Here is an 11,602-nt window from a genome sequence, read left to right as displayed (position 1 = left end):
TGGGGAATGAAGCAGAGACTTTAGCAGCTTACAAACAGAGGAAGTGTAGGATTCCTCCACCAGGGCGCTGTCTCCACACGAAGGGTGGAGGCTGGACCAGCCTGTGCACCACCGGAGGGAGAGCTCAGTCTAAACCACAGCTCCTCCCCACCTCTGTAGAAACCTATCAGATAGTTGTACATTCTCATTTAAAACTCTGTGTAATGTTAAGAATAGCATTGTTTTGAGGATGATGGCTACAGATTAACAGCTCGCTGACTGTGGTTTTCTGAACAGAAAAGATCTTTGTACAAGATGCTTTTGATCCTCCAATTCTTTAATAAATGCCTAATTAAGGAATAGCTTCTCTCCAGACTTTTCTTTTGCAAATAAACGAACGCGCTGACAGTGGCTGCTAATCCGATTCAAGATACTGGTACTTGGTACCCCAGCCCGTCCACTACGCTCTGCTACTGCCAATTGGCTTGCTACACCGTCACCACAAGGGGGCCCAACTACCGCTCAACAAAATCCCAACATTGTCCTGGCTCTACAATGGTGGAACGACCGACATCAGTACAGCAGAAACTTTAATGAGGAGTGACAGTGAGGTGTTTTAATGAGGAGTGACAGAGCGAGGTGTGAGGGATAAATGAGCTGATGGTCGGTAACTCTCGCTGGTTTCAGCCTGACGAACGTGATCAGAAGAACAGAAACCTCAGTGGCTCTGTAACGCTGCCTGAGCTCTGCCGTTAGCGGCAGTAACCTGTAGAAGCGTCCATGATGCTTCACTGTGGATTTATTCCTCCATCTCTTACAGCAGCGGTGAGCAGACAGCGGCCGCCGACCAAAGCTGAAGTTTTGTTTTCTTGTTTACGAAACACTTTTATGTGTTTTTCACAAATCTACAGCAGATAGAAACGTAAACACAAGGTTCATGTAAATCCCAATGAACAGGAACGCCCTGGTCTCAGAGTCATGTATTATAACTCAGGCAGCCCTGAATGCTTAACATGCAACATGCATCAATCACTAGTTCTTAAACGAACTAAAGAAATAAACCCAGACAAACACATTGAAGACATTCAGTCCTGCGTCTGGAAACTGAGCCGAGCTGAAGAATCAGCCTCCGTATTTCAGAGCAGTCACACTAACCGATCAGGGCTCCGATCAATAATCAGACACGATCAGACGGATTTGTTACGAAGCTTCATGTGACAGTTGAAGATTCACGTCATCGAGTTTCACAATCAGAACGATTCTGTTGTGAGAAGAAACAAGAAGTGAAACAACCATCAGAGTGTGTGTGTGTGTGTGTGTGTGTGTGTGTGTGTGTGTGTGTGTGTGTGTGTGTGTGTTACTGTGTGTGTGTGTGTGTTACTGTCTGTGTGTTAGTGTGTGTGTGTGTTACTGTGTGTGTGTGTGTGTGTTACTGTGTGTGTGTGTGTGTTACTGTGTGTGTGTGTGTTACTGTCTGTGTGTTAGTGTGTGTGTGTGTGTGTGTGTGTGTGTGTGTGTGTTACTGTGTGTGTTAGTGTGTGTGTGTTAGTGTGTGTGTGTGTGTTACTGTGTGTGTGTGTTAGTGTGTGTGTGTGTGTGTGTGTGTTACTGTGTGTGTGTTGTGTACTGTGTGTGTGTTACTGTGTGTGTGTGTGTGTGTGTGTGTGTGTGTGTGTGTGTTTACTGTGTGTGTGTGTGTGTGTGTGTGTGTGTGTGTGTGTGTGTGTGTGTTGTGTGTGTGTGTGTGTGTGTGTGTGTGTGTGTGTGTGTGTGTGTTAGTGTGTGTGTGTTGTGTGTGTGTGTGTTAGTGTGTGTGTGTGTGTGTGTGTGTGTGTGTGTGTGTGTGTGTGTGTGTGTGTGTGTGTGTGTGTGTGTGTTGTGTGTGTGTGTGTTGTGTGTGTGTGTGTGTTACTGTGTGTGTGTGTTAGTGTGTGTGTGTGTGTGTGTGTGTGTGTGTGTGTGTGTTACTGTGTGTGTGTGTGTGTGTGTGTGTGTGTGTGTTAGTGTGTGTGTGTTACTGTGTGTGTGTGTGTGTGTGTGTGTGTGTGTGTGTGTGTGTGTGTGTGTGTGTTAGTGTGTGTGTGTGTTACTGTGTGTGTGTGTGTTAGTGTGTGTGTGTTAGTGTGTGTGTGTTAGTGTGTGTGTGTGTGTTAGTGTGTGTGTGTGTTACTGTGTGTGTGTGTGTGTGTGTGTGTGTGTTAGTGTGTGTGTGTGTTAGTGTGTGTGTGTGTGTTAGTGTGTGTGTGTTAGTGTGTGTGTGTGTGTGTGTGTGTGTGTGTGTGTGTGTGTGTGTGTGTGTTACTGTGTGTGTGTGTGTTACTGTGTGTGTGTGTTAGTGTGTGTGTGTGTTAGTGTGTGTGTGTGTGTGTGTGTGTGTTAGTGTGTGTGTGTGTGTTAGTGTGTGTGTGTGTTACTGTGTGTGTGTGTTAGTGTGTGTGTGTTACTGTGTGTGTGTGTTAGTGTGTGTGTGTGTTAGTGTGTGTGTGTGTGTTACTGTGTGTGTGTGTGTTACTGTGTGTGTGTGTGTTAGTGTGTGTGTGTGTTACTGTGTGTGTGTGTTAGTGTGTGTGTGTTAGTGTGTGTGTGTGTGTTACTGTGTGTGTGTGTGTTAGTGTGTGTGTGTGTGTGTGTTAGTGTGTGTGTGTGTTAGTGTGTGTGTGTGTTACTGTGTGTGTGTGTGTGTGTGTGTGTGTGTGTGTGTTACTGTGTGTGTGTGTTACTGTGTGTGTGTGTTAGTGTGTGTGTGTGTTAGTGTGTGTGTGTGTTACTGTGTGTGTGTGTGTTACTGTGTGTGTGTGTGTTAGTGTGTGTGTGTGTTAGTGTGTGTGTGTGTTACTGTGTGTGTGTGTGTGTTAGTGTGTGTGTGTGTTAGTGTGTGTGTGTGTTACTGTGTGTGTGTGTGTTAGTGTGTGTGTGTGGCAGCATCCTGCTGTTGGATGAAATAAAGACAGAGTTCAGACGGTTGAACTGATCTGAAAATCAGTGTGTTAACTGTGAGATAAACTATTTTTATACATAAATATATTTATATCAGTTAACCAGTTAGAAATTCTCGTACATCTTCTCCATCATGTAAAACTCCAGAATCTGTGAATCTGTAAATATGTTTCTGAAGTTTAACAGCGGGACACAGGACGTGTTCGACTGTAGCGTCCACTCCCAGAGTTTGTGACCTGGAGGCTTCAGGTTACCTCATCACACCGTGTCAGTTCCATACTGGACCCTGATTGGCTCTGAACTAGGAACCTGGGTGTGACACTGCTGCAACTCGCTCCTGGTTGGTGGGCCCTGCACTGGCTACCGGTGGTGTGAGAATTAATCATTTAAATGAAGGCTGCTTGCCTATTATATTAATACCATGTTGAAACTTTTGTACACACACACACACACACACACAGGGCATGAGGCTGACTGCAGGGAAAAGTTGATCAGCTGCTGCAAACAGGCTTACATTTATACAAAGAAACAGGAATATCAGAAAGAACATCATGTACTGAGGACAGTATGTAATGTAATGACCATGACAGGAGAAGTATCAGTTTTGGGGAATGAAGCAGAGACTTTAGCAGCTTACAAACAGAGGAAGTGTAGGATTCCTCCACCAGGGCGCTGTCTCCACACGAAGGGTGGAGGCTGGACCAGCCTGTGCACCACCGGAGGGAGAGCTAAGTCTAAACCACAGCTCCTCCCCACCTCTGTAGAAACCTATCAGATAGTTGTACATTCTCATTTAAAACTCTGTGTAATGTTAAGAATAGCATTGTTTTGAGGATGATGGCTACAGATTAACAGCTCGCTGACTGTGGTTTTCTGAACAGAAAAGATCTTTGTACAAGATGCTTTTGATCCTCCAATTCTTTAATAAATGCCTAATTAAGGAATAGCTTCTCTCCAGACTTTTCTTTTGCAAATAAACGAACGCGCTGACAGTGGCTGCTAATCCGATTCAAGATACTGGTACTTGGTACCCCAGCCCGTCCACTACGCTCTGCTACTGCCAATTGGCTTGCTACACCGTCACCACAAGGGGGCCCAACTACCGCTCAACAAAATCCCAACATTGTCCTGGCTCTACAATGGTGGAACGACCGACATCAGTACAGCAGAAACTTACTACACATCTTCAGACTGAAAACTCCCCTGTTCAGACTGCGCCTCGGCCTATAAAAACCTGTTTCTTACACCCTTTTACACCAAAATTAGCGCGTATGTGCAGGTTTTAGAAACGGTGATTGAATCCTTTCACATTGCCAGTACACGAGTTTGCCTTTTCTGTTTTTCCTGATGTGTCGCGTTCGACTTCATGAACGCGGCAGAAAACAGGGTTAGAAAGCAGCATGGAGGCCAGCGACAATGTTACGGTGGTTGCTGTGTGTAGCCCACAGACTATAAAAATAAGGTGTAGCTGCGGTGTTTCTGGTTAACAGCACCGTGCTGGGCAGGTGACAGGTGTGTTTACAGTGTTTGTGTGCTCTGAAAGACGTCACAGCACAGATATATAGTCACAGATGACAGACTGTTAGCCTAGCATGCTAATACTACATAAACATATGGATGAGACATTTATATACATCCGCAGATAGAAACAGATGAAAGAGTCGCACAGAAAAAGGGGCGAAAGTTAGCGTGTCCATCCAGGTGTCAGATTTACATCACTACCGATAGGAGCGGGAGCCGGAGCCGATAAATACCCGTGACTACTGCAGAGTCATTTGACCCTAGAGTCAACGCCAACTGTACCCTTTCCCACTGAAGAAAAAAGCCAGATGTTCACGGGTGTTAGCGGGTGTAGCCCAGTGTAAAAGGGGTATTATTGTTTCTAAATTTAGCACTTGAAGCAGTTCAGCATATTTGATGAAGTTGATGTACTTGCATGATTCTTCTTTTTTCTATTCTGAAGGTACGTCCAGGTGTTAAACTGAGATTTAAGTTGAAACAGAGAAACTTTCCTCCTTCAGCAGATGAATGTGAAAACAAACTGTCATGGCTGGTGATAGCACGGTAACAGGAACAGAGGGGATAGGACCAAAATGCAGATGCCTGAGGAAGAGCTGATACAGTTCAGTGATTTTATTCACCCAAAGGCTTACGGGAAGGTGAGGCAGGAAAGGGTCAAAACCAGAGAAGGCAGTCCAAACAGGCAAAACCGACAAGGACCAGGCAAGAATCAAAGTCCAATAAACAGGCAGGAAACAGGTCTCAGGGCCAACAGAAGAACACGATACAGAAGCTAGAGAGCAAGACATGAAACACACGGCAACTTGACTTAACAATCTGGCAAGGAAGAAAGGAAGTGAACTGGTATATGTAGTGTAGGGCGATTAGGTAATGAGATGAGTTGGGAAGCTCAGGTATGGGAACAGGTGTGTGGATGGGTCGGGTAGTCAGGTGATGAGAAAAGTCAGAGGACACCTGGTGGACAGCTAGAGGATGGCAGGTCTGAGGAAACTGTATTCTGCACAGAGAAGTTTTGTAGTTTGTATAGAAGCACATCTGCAGTGTTTAACTATTTACAGAACAAAATAAATGTCATTATGATTACATTAAGATTTCAGGGCTAAGCTCTGGATCTCCACTGACTCTAGAACAGCTGCTGCTGTCACTTTAAAGTATTTCTGATTCTGATTTAGTTATCAGTTCTTTTGATTGATCAACTGATTGATTTAACATCACATGGTGATGTCATGTGACATCTTTATAGGTTTCATATACAGATGGTTATATTTCAGGACATTGCATCATGTTGGACTTCCACCTTCAGTGTGTGTAAACCTCAAATTAGACAGAAAAAACCCCAATAAAAACACACAAGTAAACTAAAACCTCTCATTAATATATAATCCCTCCTGAAGCATGCTGGGAAACACTGAGCAGCGTCAGTCGGAGCCTTTAAACCACTTCATGATGAAGAAATTGTGAGTTTCTGACTGTGACTGTGACAAGTAACTCATAACTCAATATTTCATATATATATGTGTGTGTATATGTATGTATAGTATATCTATATCTATCTATATTCATATACAGTGGTGTGAAAAAGTGTTTGCCCCCTTCCTGATTTCTTATTTGTTTTGCATGTTTGTCACACTTAAATGTTTCAGATCATCAAACTAATTTAAATATTAGGCAAAGATAACACAAGTAAACACAAAATGCAGTTTTTAAATTAAGGTTGTTATTATTAAGGGAAAACAAAATCCAAACCTACATGGCCCTGTGTGAAAAAGTGATCGCCCCCTAAACCTAATAACTGGTTGCTCCACCCTTAGCAGCAACAACTGCAGTCAACTGCAGTCACATTTGCATGGTGCTGCTCGGCTGTGTTGCGCTTGGTCTGTCTATTTATCTTTTAAATTAAAATTTGAAACACAGGAGTGTAAGAAACTGTAATGTTAGTAATTAAAGTAAATTAAAGCTATTCCAGCGTGTGTGTGTGTGTGTGTGTGTGTGTGTGTGTGTGTGTGTGTGTGTGTGTGTGTGTGTGTGTGTGAGTGTACATTTTTCATGCCAACCCAGCACAAGTCTGTGCCCCACTTGGCCACCGCAGTCAACAAAGTCTGGACACGCCGCTGCAGCCTGATGGTTTAAGGTGCTCACCACTTACTGTCAGCTGCTAATAAAACCATAAAATGTCCACAATTACTTCAAATAAATGATAATAATAACATGACTGTTGTGTCGAGTCCAATATTTACAAAACAAACTGTCAGCGAGTCAAACAGCTGTTCAACATCTCGCCGCCCTGAACGCTCCGGCAAAACAAGAAATAAACTGTGAACAGATCCAATTTTATCAATTCAGAACCGACCCGGTAACATCCGACCAGATCGTTGATTATGGATGATTCTTCAGATTATTCACAACAATTTTCAAATTCAGGTTCAAAGTGTGATGTGATTGAAAGCTCCAGAACAGCTACTAAAGTGACCTCGTGGTCTTTTTCTACAGTATCTCTGCAGGTGACTACAGATTAATATTAATATTAGAGAAAGATGGTTAATAAACAGTTAATTAACTCATATTTACTGAAATAAACTTTCATCAGAAGACAAATCCAGAAAATGTTCAGAGAAACAGTCAAAGTGTCTGTTAATAATAATAATAATAATAATAACAAGAATACATTTTATTTGTAGAGTGCATTTTAGAAACACATTAGGTAAGTAAATAACCTAAACACTTTTATTATTAATAATTAAAACTATTATTAATAATAAGCATAAGAATAATAAGGCACAAATCAAACATTCAATGTTTTAAAGGTAGATGTTTTAAACTGTAAAAATGTTTCTGATTTACAAATTTGTATTAAAAACTTCATTTTTATTTATACTTTTGTTAACATAAGTCTAATAATATAATATATAATAACATAATATATATGTGTGTATATACATATATATATATACACATACATATTAACATAAGTCTAATAATATAATATATAATAACAAAAATCTGTTTTCTCCTGTCAGTGTTTGCAAACCTCGTATCTCCACAGTTTCTCTTTTCAGGAACAGAAACTTTCTGCTGACTTCACTGTTTATTAAAGGATTGATTTTCTATTAGTTTCTGATGATAAACGTGACGGAGGAAACCTCAGCAGGAAATTCAACCTCATGACCTCAATGAGAGTCCTGATCGCATTCACACCTGAAGCTAACAGCTCAATTAATCCAACCAATCAGAGTCCAACGCGACGAGTCAGATAGAAAACAGAAAGTCTGACACACTGAAGAAACTGACTGAAGTTTGATTAATTAATGGTCATTGATTATCAGAATTGTTGTTGAAAGCTGATTGTTTTTGTTAGTTTTTAGTTTGTCGACAGTCTGGACGAGTTTTAGTTGTGAGGTTTTAATCAGATTCTCAAACTGACTGAAAAACATGGAGATAAGAGGTTTTTATACCAACAGATCTGAGTTTTGTTTTGGAGAAAGTCCTGCAGTTAAGAGGTTTCAGTGCCGGGGGGGGTTAGTGTGATGAAACCTCAAAGTCAGGAAACACATTTTCTACCAGAGACCAGAGACCCGACCCCCCCACACACACACACACACACACACACTCTTTTCTCCCACTTCCTTGTCTCACTTCTTCTTTGTTGGGGACCCTGTGGGCGTGGTGGAGGAACTGGTTACCACGGCAACATGTTTACATCCACTCCACAAAAGTCTCGTAGTAGAAGAAGAAGATCACATGAAGCAGCAGGAAATACGGCATAATTAGATTTATGTAAAATTTACATGTAACAAGTGAAGTGTAGATGAAAGACGACAGATACAGTTCTTCTTTAGGTCCATGAGGGGACACTGAGAGAACACTAAGTCCATGAGAGGACACAGAGAGGACACTAAGTCCATGAGGGGACCCTGAGTCCATGAGAGGACACAGAGACCATGAGGGGACCCTGAGTCCATGAGGGGACCCTGAGTCCATGAGAGGACCCTGAGTCCATGAGAGGACACAGAGACCATGAGGGGACCCTGAATCCATGAGAGGACACTGAGTCCATGAGAGGACACAGAGACCATGAGGGGACACTGAGAGGACACTGAGACCATGAGGGGACCCTGAGTCCACGAGGGGATACTGAGAGGACACTGAGTCCATGAGAGGACACAGAGACCATGAGGGGACCCTGAGTCCATGAGGGGACACTGAGAGGACACTGAGTCCATGAGAGGACACAGAGACCATGAGGGGACCCTGAGTGCATGAGAGGATACTGAGGGGACACTGAGTCCATGAGAGGACACTTAGACCATGAGAGGATACTGAGAGGACACAGAGACCATGAGGGGACACTGAGTCCATGATGGGACACTGAGAGGACACAGAGTCCATGAGAGGACACTTAGACCATGAGAGGATACTGAGGGGACACAGAGACCATGAGGGGACACTGAGTCCATGAGGGGACACTGAGTCCATGAGGGGACACTAAATATACCTTATATTTTAGCTTGCCTTCGTTTGTAGGAGACCTCCACATTCATATTTATAGTTGTGTTACGAGGTATTCATGATGTCATTTCCTCATTTTTCTCAGAAACGTATTGATGCTGTTTGATAAATAGCATTCAGAGTAACTGCTGATCCGGTTCTGCAGCGACCCGTCTCTGTTTTGGCCACAGAAAAATACGTTTTTGGATTCATATAAATTACATTTTAGAGAGAAGTTTCTATCAAACAAAAAATGTTTAACTCATGTGTCCGTTCATTGCTCAATAAATGTATTTGTTGTGTTTGTTTTACAGTCAGGTTCATCTGAACTCTCACTTCAGACCAACAGGAGTGAACTGTGTCAAAATATAACTATATTAATAATAATCTCAACTCTACACTCAATCATTAATATTATAATAATATTTATTTATTTTATCGAGAGAAAATGTCAACTTTCCTATCAAAAATACATATTTAAATACTGAATGAACAGTTAATAATTGTTAATAAACAGTTAATAACTCTTTAGAAACAGTTACTGTATGTTAACAGGAATTATCTTGATTATCAATGTTATTGATGGTTTTATAAACTATTAAATACTGTTCACTGTTATTAGCAGTGCATTAGCATGGTAATTCATTAACATCAGACACACATTTTACAGGTTTACATCTTGCAGCAGTACTGTTAATGCTTACAGCTGATTAATGTTTAATAACACATAATAAATAATGATAATTATTAGTTGATATTTATTTATTTATAAAAACATTTTATTGTCGTTACGTGGTTTATTTTTTGTCTTTTTCCTCACACATGAATGAAGATAATTAACCCTTAATGAAGCATTAATACCTGGTTAATAACAGCTAATAAACAGTGAATAAAGTCTGTTTTCTGACCTTCAGCAGAGCAGCAGCTGAGGACGATCGACAGCAGCAGGGAATAAACCTTCATCTCTCTCTGTTGTTGTTCAGACTGTCCAAGTCAAACTGAAGGAGACAAACTTCCTCTCTGTCAACCAGCGGCTAGACTCCGCCCTCCTTCCTCCACCTTGCACCCACAACAGCGACACCACCCTGTGCCCCCCTCCACCCTACTGCCTTATTTCATTTCATTTTACTGCATTGTATGACTACTGCTGTTTCAATATAAACTACGTACTTACTACTTTCTGAAGACCTAGAGTCTGCTCTTGACTACAGTTCTGCTACTTACTAGTGTGCTATTTAATTTGCATTATATTTTGTGGTGGTCAGTGACAGAATGAACAAACATAAAACTTGTATTACTGCACTTATCTAAAGACTACATTCTAGACCTAACACATCATCTATACCAGTGTTCACCTTCTAGTTCACGTTCATTTCTTCCGCTTTTTTCCTTTACAAAGTGCTATGAGTTTGACTGCGGCTGTTGGCTCGTCTTACTCTTTGTTAATGATTTCTTACGATCATCATTCACTCACAGATATTTCCCAAGACTGGTAAGATGCTTCAGCTCGCTGTGTCGTTTCAAAGATCTGTGGCCCATCAGAATCCGTGACCAAAACACTGGCATGCCGTAAAACAGTGCGTGACCGTCGTTAACTCTTGTGGGAGTTGCTAGAAACTACTGACCAATCAGAGCTTCACAGACAGGATGAAGAATGCTGATGTCATCTTCCTTCGGAGCTCGTTAGGTGAGATGTCTGCAGCAGTTTGTAGTAAGTAGACTCTTTAATCAACATGACAAACACAAAAACCTCCAGAATCCATCAAACAGTTCAGGTCTTTGAGTCACAGGTGTTGTCGCACCTTTAAGCCACCAGAGTAATGTGTGGAGGTAAAGTGATTATTGCTTATTAATGATTAATCATTGCTCCATTTTAGAAAATAATTTCACCTCAAGGACCACTAGTAGCTGTTCTGGAGCTTTCGATCATATCACATGACCGTCCTCAGCAGGATTTACAGGATGTTGTATGAAGATCAACTGTGATGGAAGAAGTATTCAGATCCTTTACTTCAGTCAAAGTACTAATACAACACTGTGAAAATACTCTGTTACAAGTAAAACTCCTGCATTAAAAACCTAAAGTAAAAGTATGTAAGCATTATCAGTAAGTATTATCAGCAAGTATTATCAGTAAAAGTACACATTGGGCAGTAAAATGGTCCCTGTTTTAATATTATATATATTTACATGCATTTCTAGATTAATATTATTGCTGCATTAATGTGTATGTTGCATTTTACTACTGTAGATGTTGAAGGTTGAGCTCATTTGAATTACTTTATATTCTAGCAAGGTGGCGAGAGAAGCTAAACAACTGTGCTCAGAGTACAGCCATTTAGCCCCCCACTCCACTAACGACTTGCGCCCGGCCAACCAATTGAATGAGTTCTACTGTCAATTTGAAAGACATGGAGACAGTCCTGACACCATCCCCCATGACCCCATCCACCAGCTCCACCTCCCCCACCACAGCAGGGGCCTACGCTTCTCACAACTTCACTCAACTTAGTCGACACTGTGGAGTCCTTCAGTTTCCTTCAGCAAGCAAAGGAGCACCTTCAGCGGAAGACTCATCCCACCAAAAAGCACCACAGAGCGCCACAGGAAGTCATTCCTGCCTGTGGCCATCAAACTATTTAACTCCTCCCTCTAAGGGTTAGTCTGTTTGACCCTAGGT

The 11,602-nt window shown here is 41.7% G+C and overlaps 1 protein-coding gene across 2 annotated transcripts in view; it reads right to left on the bottom strand.

Moving 5' to 3' along the window:
* Positions 1-9,956, bottom strand: part of csf1rb (colony stimulating factor 1 receptor, b) — a 38,500-nt gene extending 28,544 nt beyond the window's left edge. For both annotated transcript variants that reach the window (XM_044222514.1, XM_044222515.1), the window contains exon 1: positions 9,831-9,956. In XM_044222514.1, the coding sequence (XP_044078449.1) occupies positions 9,831-9,885 (55 nt within the window). In that variant the 5' untranslated portion in view covers positions 9,886-9,956. The remainder of the gene's footprint in view (positions 1-9,830) is intronic.
* Between the last annotated feature and the right edge of the window lie 1,646 nt (positions 9,957-11,602).

Source organism: Siniperca chuatsi, linkage group LG14, assembly GCF_020085105.1.
Source record: "Siniperca chuatsi isolate FFG_IHB_CAS linkage group LG14, ASM2008510v1, whole genome shotgun sequence".
Classification (NCBI taxonomy): domain Eukaryota; kingdom Metazoa; phylum Chordata; class Actinopteri; order Centrarchiformes; family Sinipercidae; genus Siniperca; species Siniperca chuatsi.
Note: the sequence above shows the minus strand (reverse complement) of the source record. Positions and strands in the feature narration are given on the sequence as shown.